This window comes from Ammodytes marinus, assembly GCF_949987685.1.
Source record: "Ammodytes marinus genome assembly, chromosome: 15".
Classification (NCBI taxonomy): domain Eukaryota; kingdom Metazoa; phylum Chordata; class Actinopteri; order Uranoscopiformes; family Ammodytidae; genus Ammodytes; species Ammodytes marinus.
This window is the reverse complement of record NC_137219.1, coordinates 9800449-9816116: the sequence shown is the minus strand read 5'-3', so window position 1 is coordinate 9816116 and position 15668 is coordinate 9800449. Positions and strand designations below refer to the sequence as shown.

Below are 15668 nucleotides of genomic sequence, written 5' to 3'. Positions count from 1 at the left end.
TTTTCCAGCCATCATTCTATGCGTCGATGTGCAACAGCAACGAGGGGGATTGAGCGCACATTGCTACAGTAGGTACCATCATTCTCTGGGAATCGAGACGATGGATGTGGGCTCATCCGGATCCATTCCTGCGAATACGGCGGACGGGCGCGATTTTTTATTCCAAACGCATCCACATCTTCCGTATGTTGCAAGGTGTCTTTGAAAAGGGTACGGACCTCGGGAGGAAATGAGAAGAAAGGCTATCAAAAGCAGAATTTTGACTCACGCCTATCGAGATGGTGAGTGAAATGCATGGCTATTTTTCCCCCAACGCCTGCACCCAATAGCTGAGCAGCTGTACCTGTTTTCTGACGGCAAAATCTTTGCCAGCTAATTAAAAGCGATCTCCGCAGAGAAATGCCACAAATAATTGTCAGACCGGCGCTTTCCAATTTCCCCGTTGGGATTTTTTTTTTTTTTTACATGATATGTTTACATTTTGAATGCATCGTTTTACACAGTTCATCTTCATAAAGGTGAACGTAAAGGTTTTTTTCTCTACTGAATGTGACTTAGTCTTTTTGATATCCGGCCGTATTTGCGTTGCACTAGGCTACTGTGCATTTTCCTGCAACCTCCTCCACGCTATTATTTATATTCTGCGCGTTTTTGGTGCGCAAAAGAGCGACGGGTTAGGAAATACGAAATATCCCGGTGAGTCTACCAATATTCACATCAACTTCCATGCAGTGTCACGTACGCCAAAAGACAACCATTTTAAACGGTGTCTTAAAGCATCACGTTTAAAAATGACCTTCAGTGCTCGGTTCGTGGAAATTGATTTTCACCTGCATGGATGGAGCGAGCGTCCTTTTACAATCAGTGCCGTGGCCTTCCTCAGAATGCACATAAATCAACGTGAAAATAGCATAGAGAATGTCATTTTGCAGGGCATGAGCGCTTTCCTCTCGCCTTTAGCCTACCTGAACCATGTCAGGGATTTGAAGCACCTCCGTGAATGATTTGTGGTTGCGTTTTTTTGTTGTTGTTGCCTTAATCGAGTTTTTTTAATGAATTCATTCATTTTTAAACGTAGTCCCGCAGGACACTACTCAATCATGCCCCTTCCAGTGTCCCGAATACATCACAATGCATTTGATAGCGCTTCCAGCTATTTCACTTAAAAATCTGGACCCAGTTCTCACATGGATGGAAAGAGGAGAGGAGAATAGCAGCTGTGTGAGCCATGCATAACCCTCTCATGCTAAATACTCTGACCTCAGCACCATCATCACCATGGAGACACTATAACTTTACCAACCGCTGCATGAATGGTCTGATTTTGATATCTGCCTACTGCACACTTCTGCCTTCCTGACACTATTTGTTTCATGTAGGCCTATGACACCAACATATAAGCATGTAAGCATGTGCTGCATACTTTGCAATGCAACGAGATTATGGCAGCTGCTGAGAGAGAGGATTTGCCTACATGAAAATGTATTGATACTGCAAGCCTTTTAGAAGGAGTCACACCCGGTTCATGGACTTTGCATGCGCAGATCTGTGTAACCAAGTAACAGATGGGTGATATGTCATACATATACAAGGGCGGCCTATATCATCCCCCATATGGCATACACAACATATCATGTAAGGAAAATCGGAGCTGGTCTTATTGATTTATATCTGCTTCAGTGATGTATGGAATAATGATAACAGTCACTTCTCGAGGTCTGTTTTGGCACTTTGCGTCTCAATCTGCTTCTATGGCCTCTTTATGCAACATGCACCTGTGTGTGGAGCCTTTCTACTCCACTCAGCCTTAAGATGGCAGCATACTCTTATAATACATACAGTAGAATATGCCAAAAGCAATAACAGCCTGGAGCTTATGTACATGCTTAACAAGCAAATTTGAAAGGAACATCCATGATTAACTGGCAATTTGTTTTTCGATAACCTCAATGTTTTCATAATATTTTCCAGCTTATTTTAAAGACTTGTATGTGGACATGGATCTTATCTCTGCGTGTTGAGTGCATATAACCTCCAGACATGAGACTCCATGCTTTTTTGTAGTAATGTTTGGTTTCTTTTTCTCACTCCCCAGCCCTAATTTTTTCTCTCTGATTCTCTCTCTCTGCTCACGTAAAGGAGGCATCATTAAGAGGACCTGTACCTTCGAGATCGAGCACTCCTCATTAGAACATTACGGGTCATTGTTCTTCTGCGTAAAGGGCAAAGACGCATCTCTTAGCTGTGACCCGCTGATTTTTTTCCATCTATGAGCACTGAGTCACAAAGAAGATCGATCCCACCGTCGACCCGATGTAGGAACGGCTCCCTCCGACTCCCAAAACCTCTACTCTTGTTTGGATTTCAGCGTTCAGTCAGATCCACCAGGTCTGTATTACAATGAATGCGCCTGAGGAGGCAACAGGTTTTTCTTTATGAGCATTGATCCCAAGTGGTGGGTACATTGCGCATGGCAGGGAGTATACCCATTGACTATGAGGCAAGAATAGGAATACTGTGTTCACATGCTGATGCTCACAAGCCAAGTGTATTTAATTTGCCTAGCAATCGATGTTCAGTCAATGATTCAGTATGATAGACATTATAAAGACATGATGAGGTGACTAGTCTAGATGCTGTTGCCTGTTGATCGTGACTTTTCTTCTTTCTTTGGTGTTCTCTTTTTAGGACAGAGTATGCCATCTGCACCTTTTCACAGAATCCTACGACCCCTTCTGCTCGGCACTTTCGTACTGGGATGCTTTGTGACTCTGTTTTTGATGTATTTTAAGCCATCCACCAGCTGGTTATCGGGTCCTGTAGAGTCAACGGTATCCACAGATCGGGTCAAGAACCTTTTCTCCACCAAGAGCGATAAGAACGTGACCACTGTGCTGATCTGGCTCTGGCCCTTTGGACAGACCTACGACCTGGGCGTGTGCAGCTCTCTCTTTAACATCGAGGGTTGCCTCCTCACAGCGGACAGGAGCCTCTACAACAAGTCGGATGGGGTCGTCATCCATCACCGAGACATCTGCACCGACCTGTCCAACCTGCCACCGTACCAGCGGCCGTCCTTCCAGAAGTGGGTATGGATGAACTTGGAGTCGCCGTCGCACTCCTCCCAGCTGCCTGGGATTGAGAACATGTTCAATCTGACTCTGAATTACCGTCAGGATGCTGACATTGAAGTGCCTTATGGGTCCATCGTAGCAGCGGAGGGCGAGGAGGACTTTGTCCCACCGAGCAAAAACAAGCTGATCTGCTGGATTGTGAGCAATTGGAACCAGGACCACGTGCGGGTGAAATACTACAATGAGCTGTACAAACACATTGAGGTTCATGCGTACGGACAAGCCTTCGGAGAGTACATCTCCGACCAAGACTACTTCCCCACCATAGCCGGCTGTAAGTTCTACCTGGCTTTTGAGAACTCCATCCACAAGGACTACATTACTGAAAAACTGTACAACCCGCTGTCTGTGGGGACGGTGCCAGTGGTTCTGGGCCCGGCCAGGCAGAACTACGAGAACTTTATCCAGGGAGACGCCTTCATCCATGTGGACGACTTCACCTCGCCCAAGGAGCTGGCCGATTACCTGCTGCTCCTGGACAAGAATGAGGAAATGTACCTCAGGTACTTTGAGTGGCGGCGGCACTTTAAAGTAAAGAAGGCCTATTTCTGGGCAGAGCACACATGCCTGGCTTGTGATTATCTGCGTAGGCACAAGGAGTACAAGGCATTCAATAACCTTGACAAGTGGTACTGGGGCGGATAGTGCTTTGAAGGGCTTTGCGGTGCTTGTTTAGTTGTTGAAGGCAGTGCTTTAAGATTGTTGTCCTTCACTTAACATGAAGGTTGATTACTGTGCTGTCCTGAATTCCCTAATGATGTTTTTCTATTGGTTCAGTGGCCCAGTGAGACATCCATCTTTTATTTTTATTTGCAAGCCAATTTTGCCAAGCCTTACTTTGCCTCATGTCATTCATTTATTATTTATTTTTATGAATTACAAATGCACTACATTTTTTTGTTATTATTTCAACCCATGTTTTGCTCAAAATGCCCACATTTGCTGCTATTTGTAATGCTTTTTTGTTCTTTTATTAGTGTGAATGTGTGATTGGATGGGTGTTTTTGTTTAAGAGATAACATTCTTGATGCAAGGTAGCTGTTTTTTTATTTCTTAAATATCACGTTTTCACTAAGTGGCACACAGCGTACATTGGAATAGTTTTGGCTGCAGAAGGAGACTGACATTAAAAATGAAAATATTTATGTAATATTTATTCAAGTGAGGCATTATATGATAAGAAAAAAACAATCTCATCTGTGCTAGTGATGCAGTCACCTATGCAGTGTTTACTGAACTCTTGTGTATTTTTGAAATTAAGTGGCTGTCATTTTTTCCATATTTTTGTAAGTTTGCATTTGCACTGCTAATCTAACTATTACCTATCATTACATCTGTTCAGTAAGATAAACGCTCATCATATTATGTGGTTGCAGATAGCACATGGTGATCGTTACCCCGGTAGCAGATGTGACTGCTGTGTGAGAGGGAGGTTACTATTTAAATCATGTTATGAATTGTTCATTGTCACACGGGATGTGTCACATTGCAGCCGAATCCCTTGTGAATGATGGTAGTACAGCACAGAGACTTTATACTGCAATATGAATCTCCTGCACACCTCATTATGTGGCATTCTGGTTTGACATACAAAAGTCTGTCATTTTTAATTAAATACAGCAACAGAGGGGGAAGAGCACAAAATGAACATGTTCCTTTGATTAAACTATCTTGCTGTGCATACTGTACTGTCATCCCACAATGTGACCTTTAATATTTTCAGTGGTGAGGGGATCAGATCAGGTGAGATCCGTGCAAATGTTTGGGACCCCTTCGGAAAAAATGTGAAGTTCTCACAGAATTATACACATTTCTGTCCTTCAACAATTCTTGTTTGGGGAGATAGAGGTTGCATGTAAAAGAAACATATTTCTTTCTGGATTTCCTTTTATTTTCACTCATGTTTACAGTTGTGTGGCTCGCCTGCCAACCTACACCACTCAAGATCACACTTCAAAAAGACAGCTCAGCATCTGTAGATATCACATCACTTTTAAATGTTGTCAGAACCGCTGATACATGAACAATGCATCTCAACAGCACGCAGTAGCTATTGATGATGGTTGGGATTTTACAGAAAAGTAACAAAGCAAAACCATGTCACCATTTTATGCAAGATGAGCTGGCGTCTTTTTGGTCAAAGAACTCAAATGTTTCAGGTTATTATCATTTTGATATTTCTTCACTGTCAAAGGGACCATTGATGTAAATTGGTTATTAGTTATTCTTCTTATTGAATATGGTTCCCAATGCCGTAGTGAAGCCTGTATATAAAACTTGTAATGAACGGAATCATCATCCAGATCAAACCAGCCCACTTCCGCAAACCATTCCTGTATGTGCATACCGAGGGAGCTCCAACATTGTTTCTTTTCATTGGGAAAAGAAACAATGTGTGTATATATTTTTAATGTTTAAAACACTTTGCAACATGCAATTGTTGTCAGGCAGTGAATGTGATTTTCGCTGCGCCTTTGTAAGTAACGGTGCTTCAAAAGGATGTGACTCGAGGCGAAAGGAGAGAGAGAGAAAAGGACAACCTGCGTCAGAGACAATGGTTTTAGTGTTGTTAGGTGGACGTGTTCATCAAGGGAGGCCATTTTTACAGTTCTTTTTTTTAATTTTCTTTATTAGGCGGTTATCCTGTTGGCATGACCTAATAGGAAAAGTCGCCGCCAAAATGCAGCAGAAATCTAGCACTTTTAGTCATGTGGAGATGTGTGACTCACCATGCCGTTGCCTGTCTTAGATGGATCTATTGGGAGTTCAGAAACCGTCATCCAGGACCTCGGCTGTCCCACAGATTAACTATGAAACTGCCACTCATGGTTTCATATTGTACAGTCCAATCTCATGTATGAAAACAAAGGTTTCTTGTCCGATGTGGTTGGTGACTTTAAGGAACAGAAGATTATTTTCCCCCCGTGTTGTCTATTTCATCCTCTCTCCCGTGTTTCTCTTTTTTGCACAAAAACAAAACATGAGGAGCTATGGCTTCTCCGTCCCCTGTCTGAGTCTGTGAGTGCGTCACGGCACCAGAGAGGGAATCTGGATACTGTCTTGACCTGACACTGATTTTGCTGGAGTCTTAAAAAAAAGAAAGAAAAGAGTGTGACGAAATCTTTGTGTGTGTTGTTGAACATGAAGATTTCTCCAAAAATGCTCATTTTCTGCCAGTTCACTGGAATAAGCAGTGACTCAATCAGTACAATTATTTTGCCAAATCATTGTATTTTGCCAAATGTTGTGTTTTAACTGTAGATGTCTGATAGTGTCAAAGAAAATAAAGATATGGAGAATTGAGAAAACGTGAGTGGAGCATGCGTCCCCCTTTTATTGTGAAGACACGGCTGATGATGTATTTCATGGTAACCTTTTGAAATAATCTTACACTGACACCATTTCCTAATAAACATGGACTTGAAAGAAGTATCAATCTGAACATCTAATTCCCTGCAAGGAAGGGATATTTCCAAAAAACTTAAAACTATTCCTTTAAATTTGAGTACTTCCATGATCATTTCACATGACTCTTGTATGTGAAAGTTTGAGTTCTTCAGGTTCAGCATAGTGAGTTGGTCGTTACACGTTTAATATGATGCCCCCCTAATATAAAGTCCTTGCATCTATATCATATTTGATTTCCACAGCTTTTGCCACGAGCTGTTCTCCAGTGCCATGTAATGCAGGCAAAGAGTATAAATAGGGATCCAAAAGCCTTAATAAGTGATTGACGAGAGTGAGGAGAGTATGTTGTGGTGGTTACGCCTCGATCCTCCAACTGTTGTTAGTTACACCATATCCTCACTATAACTCTGGTATTCTCAGTCGCCTTCTCCGCCACATGGAGATGACACATCTTTGTTAACTGCCACTGCTCAAGGCTGCAGGTCAAAGCTTCTAATAAATGTGCATGTTGCCAGGATGGTGGGCGCAAATAATCCATCCATGTCATTTGGGGATTAATGTTAAAATTCAGGTGGCTGTGGGAAATTGTCCCTTTGGTTTTTTAGAACTGAAGACAGTGTGACAGAGGACAGTGTCCTATGTAGTGGATTTGACATTTACTTTGCAAAATACAAAACAAACCCAACTGGAAATTATAACCCGACAGCAGTTTCTCTGTCCTAAACCAGCAGGGGAACATAATGAAGCATTTTAGAGCTTAAACCAAGTAAGCCAAATATCGGTTAATGAAAGTTTAAGATATACCAAAATCAAAACAAAATAGGCAGAACTGTAATAATGCCTAACTAGAAAATACCGCCTGGCGGCCCTGCGAGGCGTACAATTGCTGAACGGTGAAAGTACAGGAGGGACGCAATGCTCTGAAGAAGGTAAAACTCCTAAGAACCTACCATTCTGCAAAAGGGTACCTTTGACCTCTGTCATGTAATCAGTTCACCCTCAAGTCCAAGTGTAAATTTGTGTTAAATTTGGCAAAAATCCCTCACTGCATTCTTAAAATATTGTGCTCACAATGATCTTAACTTTTGACCTATGACATCCAAAAACTTATCAGTTCATCTTTGAGTCAGAGTTGACATTTATGCAACTTTTGAAGAAAATCCCTCTAAGCGTTCTTGAGATATTGTGTTTACAATATGCAAGGTCAGGCTGGCCTTGACCTTTGACCTCCAAACTATAATCAGTTTATACTGGAGTCAAAGTGGGACTTTAATCAGTTTATACTGGAGTCAAAGTGGGACTTTAATCAGTTTATACTGGAGTCAAAGTGGGACTTTTTGGCAAATTTGATGAAAATCCCTCAAAGCGATCTTGAGATATTGCATTCATTAGGCACAAGGTCACAGTGACCTTGACCTTGGACTAATGAGCTCTGAAATCTAATTAGTTCGTCATTCAGTCAGGTTTGACTTTTGTGCAAAGTTTAAAGAAAATCCTTCAAAGCGTTCCTGACATATCGCATTCACAAGAATAGCCCAGACAGACGGATGGACGGATTTACGGATGGATGGATGTACGGATGGACAACCTCCGGTGCGGAGGCATGAAAACCTTTTACCATGTACCTTCTCTATCAGTTCAAGTCCACATGTTGAATCCTAGCAGACACATTAGAAAATGAAGCCCAGATAAGATTCCTGCCAAATTAATAACTTCTGTGTTTTTCCCCCCATTTGCTCATTTGGATCATTTACGGTAAACTAAAGCCAGTTTATTTGTGCTGCACTATTTGTAGACACAGAGCGCATGGAAGACGTTATGTTATTATAACTGGGATTGGGTTCTTGAAAGCTGGGAGGGTTTTTCGGCTTGGAAGCTGTCAGAAGATAAAAGATTTTTCTTGTAGCAGGTATGTAAGAATTTCATTTTTTGCTCTTATTTTGTGCGATATATTGAAGTATGTTTTGTGCTCTGACTTGCTGCTGCCGGCACACAAAGGTAATCAGCAGCCTCGTCTACACACTTCATCCAAATACCAGAAAATCTGTGGGCTGCAGAGGCACCGGATTGAAGAGGAGAACATTTTAATGGGTTGTGCATTCCTAGGAGTAACATTCTCTCCTCTTTAGCGTCGGAGATCATATGTCTGGCTATGTGACAGGCCTCGTCACCCACTCATGCTATGACTCATTTAGTGAGAACAGTGTGGGGGGAGGGTGAAGTCGGTGGAGGCATTACATGGGCACTCACAGGGCCTCCCTGAAGGGGTGTAAGGTTTTGCGAGATGGTAGACTTAGGAGATTGTGTCCCCTCGCCCCCCAGCTACCCCCTATGTGGCTATCCTGTTCAGTCGAAAACGCTGCGTTGAAAGCGAGCTCACCATGTCGCAGAAGAGTGCAAAGGCCCGCTCAAAGAGCCAGGTTTGTGTGAGTCCACTCATTAACTACAAGAGCCGCTCCTCAACTCAGCCCTAATGGATCCCACTTATGCTGTCATCACCATGCCAACCAGCTGTCAACTCTGGTGCGACGAGGCTTTTGTGCTTCAGAGAGATGCAACTGTGTCGCGTTGATCTCTCTCAGTCTACAACAAGTCACCACCTCAAAGGAGCCACCAAAATAAATGCTTCTCTTCTTCTGTGAGAACATTTAATAAGAGAGGGGCAGGAGGGGGAGCCACACTGACACCTTATTGTAAATACTGAATACATTAAGATAAGAGGACACTCGAGTCCAGGTCAAATAAAGGCCTATGTATTGGGGGCTAGACAGGCCGCATACAAAATCTGTTGGCAGCTGCTCACTAGTTGACTTCAGAGGATTAGGCAGGCAAAAAGGAATACGCAAGATCAGCAAGCTTTTTGCCCCGCATGGCTGGCACTGCGTGGTGTACAATTTAATAATCCAAGAGACAAAGACCACCACCTGTTATCTATCAGATAAAAATCAGAGTATGTAATAAAATTACATGAATGGAGATTAATGCTGATGATATAAACAAAACATACAATTGTATCTGCTTTAATCCAGTTACATCATCGCCTAACGGCATACAATTTATTTTTCATGACTTTAATATTATGTTAATACACTCCCAGGGATGATAGTTTTTTGTTTGCAGAATATAGGTCACATCCATGCTGGCTTCAACTCAAATCAGTTTTATTTATATAGCCCAATATCAGAAATAGCAATTTGCCTCACTGGGCTTCACAAACCGTACAGCAATACGACACTCTCCTCTGTCCCAAGACCCTCGACTCGGCTAAAGAACAACTCCCCAAAGAAAAACGTTAAAAGGAAAAAAAAAATAAGAAACCTCAATAGAGCGCCCTCTCCCAGGACAGAGAGACATGCAATAAAGGCCAAGTGTGTCGGAACAACAGAAAAATCACAAAGGAACAATGACAAAAATGATAGTAAAACATATGAATAATGTGGGTGCACCTGAGACAAGCCGTCACCTCTCCACCGGGCAGACATGGCAAGAGGACAAACAGACAACCACAGAGTCAAGCACATGGTTTTACATGGTGACAGATACTGTGCATCTGTCACCAATTATTTTGAAAGACTATAACTATGTTTGTCGTACGGTTGATTCAGGGTTTATTTAAGGCCTGTTGCATTGTGATTTGCAATCGCTGATCTGCTGTCCAGCCGGGAGCAAGAGTACAATGCAGTTGTAATCTATAATCCGGAGCAGCAGATGACTCGGGACCACCCCCTCAGCAATAAGTCGAACCTGAAGGATGGCACGACTTCAAATAAGAAATGTTTGTTTGGGACACTTGAATAACATTTTACGATTGTTTTGTGCTGAGAGCCTTACATAACACACAGCGTGTAGGTCAAAATAACATAGTCTTGCATTGTTCCTCAGAGGTTTGGGTATACCACCTACACACACTGCAGACACATGTTCCATCATTATCTGCTAATCCATAAATGGACTAAATCGTAGTCATTCACAAGGGTGTAACGCTACACAAATTTCAGCACATGGAGTGGTACTGAGTGAGAGAAGACAGAGGGGAATTTGCATTCCTGTCAGCCTCATCCCTGACACTGACCTTCCTGTGTGTGTATATGAGGGATTAGGCCTGTGGGCTGGGCTGGTGGTCTTCTCAGGCTATTTTTATGAAGATGTCCGCCCCCTGATCCTTTTGGAAAACTGATATGAGCACATGCTCCAAGATTCAAATGTAATTAATCGACTGTCAATGAAAGACACAATATGGGATTTTATATTTTTTTACCCAGGTGGAAATGAGAATTTGAACTGTTTCAGACATGTCTTTTTGACATCTACATACACTCTTTATATTTTATTGAGCCAAATATACATACAGACAAATATGAGGCATGGACATTCTATACTGTATTGATTCAGGCCCTACAAACTAAAAATAACCAGGTCGTAATTGATCCAGTTTCAGTCAATTGAGAACCAAAGCAATATCTTTACCACCAACTTTATCAAAACTAAAACAATTAAGGTAAAGGCAAACTGTTATACTTTACTCCTGCTCTATTCAAAACTCACATGCCACTATTTGTGTATGACAGTTAATAATATTCCAATATGTGTATCCTTTGCAGTTCTGGATGCCATATGAACATCGAATTACAACAATAAATGAACAATGAATGAACAGTAAATTAGTTAAGGTTTTAGGTCAAACTTGAGCTTGTCGTGTTTAACACTTCAATATATTTTATTTGGGGAAATAAACAAACAGTAATATATAAAAAAAAATCCTTGGTTAAAACAACTGACTAGTACTAGTTAATGTTAAACCAGTTTAGCGTTATTTTGTTATGGTGTACCAATGTTGATTGTTTTTGAACTCTTTTCCGTGTGTATGCCAGTTATGTACAAATGTGTTTTTAATGAGGTTACAGGCGTATCGCTATCAGCGAGATGGTCACCATTAATCTGTCATTCATGCTCCTCCTGCTTTATTTTTCTGTGGATGAATTGAACACCCACAGCAGGCCCAGCACTTCTGAAGTGCTGCCAAAGGGCTCTCAATAGCCACTGAAAGGCCCTGGCATTACAGTTCAGTACCTGGCACCCACAAAGCTACTGGCGCCTACCTCTTATGAGCCATCTGCAACTGCTTGTTGTATGTAGTGGGCACTGACAAAAGGCCACACGTGTATTCAGACACATCAGTGCATCCAAATAGCCAACTCTCTGCTTTTTGGCATCAATATCCAAACTGATTGTAGTGTTGGATCTGTCTCATCTGTTATTTATGTGTTGTGTGAAATTGAGCAAACATTTGAGCACTTACACTAGTTAGTTATAACTTAGTAGGTCGTCAAGAATTCCAATAATATTCTTTCTAGTATGTACTTATTGCTTTTACGCATTCCTGGACGAAAGCAACAATGGTAAAAAACAAAAGTTCAAAAGTTCAGCGCCCTTAAAAGGTGCAGAATGATGCAGTGGAGCATGTCCATTCTCCCCTAGAGATTACCGCTAATAAACCAGCCAGTATTTATAGAAGATCCCCCACCAGTGGATCCCCATAATCCTGCCTCACCCCTTTTCATCCCTGCCCCATCCCCGTGCCTGGACTGTTCACTCCCTGCAGCCTCACAGCTTCAGCCTCATCTTCGCCCCATATCAACTGAGGTAGAAACCTCTCTTATACAACACTGCTTTTTTCAGATTCTTTTGAAAGAAAGGGGAACAAATACATTTGCTCTGCTTCTTCACTTGCTTCATGAGAGGGGGGAAGAGATTGCTCGGACTATTACAGGGCATTTTTCCATCTTTCTTTATTGTCCAATTTTCCTCCTCCTGCTCTCTTTGACCTGCAGCTAAGAAAAGCAGACAACAATGTCCACCAGCGAGCGCTTCGACTGCCATTACTGTAAAGACTCTCTGCTGGGGAAGAAGTACATAATGAAAGAAGACACGCAGTACTGCACTAAGTGCTATGAGAACCTTTTCGCTAACTGCTGTGAGGGCTGCTCGACACCAATTGGCTGTAACAGTAAGGTAAGGAGGCACTAGTTTTATACTGAGAGAGTAATGGCTTTCATGTCACTATAAGAGTGCATGTTATTTTTATTAACATTATGATGATAAAGGTCAAACATTTTGCCCTGAATTAATTAATTAATCTTCAGATATTCTTCGCTGCACATGAACGAATATGATTTCTTACAGAACATCCGCAGTGAATAAATAATGTGTAAAATATTTGCAGGACTTGTCCTACAAAGATCGCCACTGGCACGATCAATGTTTCAAGTGTGCAAAGTGCAGCCGCTCTCTGGATGAAAAGGCCTTTGCTGCCAAGGATGATTTGTTGCTCTGCACTGAATGCTACGCCAATGATTATTCCTCCAAGTGCAACACCTGCAAGAAAACCGTCATGCCAGGTACAGATGACAACGAGGACTTGGGCTGGACGATATCAACTTAAATCTATATCTTGATACATTATCACATTAACATGAATGACAATGCATGTTTTTAAATACAGACATCCATTATTGATAGTGAAAGTGCATTCTTGGCTTTGGAAACAATAGCTAACAATATGAATGGACACTGCGTCCATGGAGAAGCTGTTCCGGATCTTTCAATCTAAACTCATGATCTCCATAAGTGGATGGAGTTTGCCCAAGATGTAGATGTTGAAGTTTCTAATTTTCTGAGCACTTGAAGGATTATTTTACTGTCCATGTTTGCTAAAAGGTTGAGATTGAATGAACATTCAAGTTATCTACCATGACAACTGAGGAAACTCAGGAGTATTGTGTAAGAATTGTATCACAATTGTGGTGAATCTTGAGTTATAGGTGCAAAAAAGATGGATAAAACTTATATATTTTAAAATAGACACTAGTTGATGCCATTTATTCCTTACACTTAATTCTTTACAAGATTATTTAGATATCTTTGACCTCTCTCTTCAAATAAAGCCAGACTATTTTTGGCGGCAGTGTCTTTTTGACATAGAGGTACCATATGCTGACTAAGCTGCTCTCGTCCCTCATGCCAGGTTCCCGCAAAATGGAATACAAGGGGAACAGCTGGCATGAAACCTGCTTCCTGTGCAACCGCTGCCAACAGCCAATAGGAACCAAATCCTTCATCCCAAAAGACACCGGCTACTTCTGTGTGGCATGCTTCGAGAAGCAATTTGCCTACCAGTGCTGTGCTTGTAAGAAGGTAAGGTTACAGCCTATTGACTGCTGCAGTACAGTCAATCCACCTGACTGGTATTGTTAACGTCACTCACACTGTCTGGATTTGTGTAACCTCTCTAGGCAATCACAACAGGTGGGGTGACCTACCAAGACAAGCCCTGGCACCGCGAGTGTTTCCTCTGCATCGGCTGCAGAAAGCAGCTGTCGGGTCAACGCTTCACCTCCAGGGAAAACTTCCCCTACTGCCTTGAATGCTTCAGCAACCTGTACGCCAAGAAGTGTGTGGGCTGTACCAAGCCCATCACCAGTGAGTCACTCGCTGTGCTCATGTTTTGATTCACTGTGGCACGCACTCATGCATTTCTGCTGCCTTTATTTGTATTCCTGTAGGAACTGTCGGATAAACAAGGTAAAGGTCTTGCTTTAACACATACTTTACATTACATTTAATGTGTGCAGGTCTGGCAGGGGCCAAGTACATCTCTTTTGAGGAGCGTCAATGGCACAGCGAGTGTTTCACCTGTGTGCAGTGCTCCGTGTCGCTGGTTGGACGCGGCTTCCTCACCCAGCGCGACAACATCTTGTGCACCGACTGCGGCAGGGAGAAGTGATCTATCCATGAAGGGGTCCCCTGTAACAACAAGAGCTCATATTCTGATGCAGATATTATGTATCCATGAATATTTATGATAGCTTGCCAGCTACATGAACATCCTCTGATGTTAAAATGCTTATTTTAGTGTTATAAATGCCCTTTGGTGCTCTCACATTGCCCACAAACACCACACACACCAAAGCTGTGATTTAGAATATGCATCTTTAAAATTAGGGAGTAATTGTTCTGTTCTTGATGAATATTTTTTTTGTTTCTTGAAATTACTGACTCGGATAAAATAATGTTGAAAACCTTTTTGAGCAAGTCAATTAATGGATAAGTCAATTTACAAAAAAATTGTAAAATTTCTATTTAAATTCATCCAGTTTAGGATTCGGATTTGACACTTTTTTTGTCTTCTGTACAGTAAATGGAATATCTTTTGATTTTCGACTGTTAGTTGGATAAAAGAAAAGCATTGTGAATATGTTTTTGTGGAAATAATAATATCCCCATTTTCTGAAATTTTCAGGACAAAAATTATTTATTAATAAAGCAGTTAATTGACAATAAAAATCATTGTTTGTGTCAGCCCCAGAACATTTTTCCCCTTGATACAGCTCTGACTTCCATTACGCATACAGAATATTTCTGAGTGTGTGCTTTGGTTATGATTGCATAGAATAAAAATGTATTGATAAAGAGGAAACAAAAAAATATGCATGTTTCATGCTTCTCTCATGTAAAATGCTTTACACACTAAAGATTGTTCAAATAAAGACCTTTCTAAGTGTATGAAATATCATCAGATATCATCCCTATGTCTTATTCTGCTCCATCAATGCCAACCAGAGGTGCAGTCTGCATATATCAGCACAACAAATATAGCTGTGGCGTTAGGTCTGAAACTCAGATCTTTTTATGATCATACTGTCCCCTCTCAGTCACCATTTAGACAATCATTGCCAAAAAGCAAACCTCTGGTTTACCTTTGATGCCCCTTGATCTTGTCGCAACCAGTTCACTCACGTTGTAAACAAACTAAGAGCGGCCATATATGGTTTGTTGAGCAGATAGTTTGCTCTCCTACTTGTCCATTATCCAGTGACCAAACCCACCACTTAGGTCCATGCACAAGCCAAGAAAACAAGTAGCATAACTGTGGGCAACTCAAAATATCTGGCTTCCTAAACATACCTATTGATTTGCTACTCATACAAGTTGGTTTTCTTGGTGAGGGCGGCTGGGTGAGTTGTGTAAGTGTCCTCTTATGGCAGGATGAGCGGTGAAAAATGCTGACATAGATTTCCTGTCAGGAAATGGTCACATGGGAGGTGAAACTACATTACACTTTATGCA

General features: G+C 41.6%; 2 protein-coding genes across 3 annotated transcripts; both read left to right on the top strand.

Annotated features, from left to right (window-relative positions):
* Positions 1–2693: 2693 nt before the first annotated feature.
* On the top strand, positions 2694–3779 carry fut9a (fucosyltransferase 9a; the record flags this gene model as incomplete). The annotated part of the gene is made up of 1 exon (XM_080041784.1): positions 2694–3779. The coding sequence occupies exon 1, from the start codon at positions 2697–2699 to the stop codon at positions 3777–3779; it is 1083 nt and encodes a 360-aa protein (XP_079897910.1). The 5' UTR covers positions 2694–2696.
* A 4582-nt stretch (positions 3780–8361) lies between these two features.
* Positions 8362–15036, top strand: fhl5 (four and a half LIM domains 5). Of its 2 annotated transcripts, none has more exons than XM_080041762.1 (6): positions 8362–8451; positions 12374–12554; positions 12766–12940; positions 13567–13736; positions 13835–14021; positions 14174–15036. In XM_080041762.1, exons 2-6 carry the CDS (start codon positions 12393–12395, stop codon positions 14323–14325), a joined length of 846 nt encoding a protein of 281 aa, XP_079897888.1. In that variant the 5' UTR covers positions 8362–8451; positions 12374–12392; the 3' UTR covers positions 14326–15036. The 2 variants fall into 2 exon arrangements, with proteins under 2 accessions (XP_079897888.1, XP_079897887.1); XM_080041761.1 differs by lacking the exon at positions 8362–8451 and adding an exon at positions 12093–12185.
* The last annotated feature ends 632 nt before the right edge of the window (positions 15037–15668 follow it).

What these genes read in the sequence shown, in the direction of transcription:
- fhl5 (XM_080041762.1), top strand. Translation starts at nt 12,393, where the DNA reads ATGTCCACCAGCGAGCGCTTCGACTGCCATTACTGTAAAGACTCTCTG. An exon ending in AGTGCTGTGCTTGTAAGAAG is followed by an intron (nt 13,737 to 13,834) that starts GTAAGGTTACAG and finishes TAACCTCTCTAG; the next exon opens with GCAATCACAACAGGTGGGGT. An exon ending in CTGTACCAAGCCCATCACCA is followed by an intron (nt 14,022 to 14,173) that starts GTGAGTCACTCG and finishes TAATGTGTGCAG; the next exon opens with GTCTGGCAGGGGCCAAGTAC.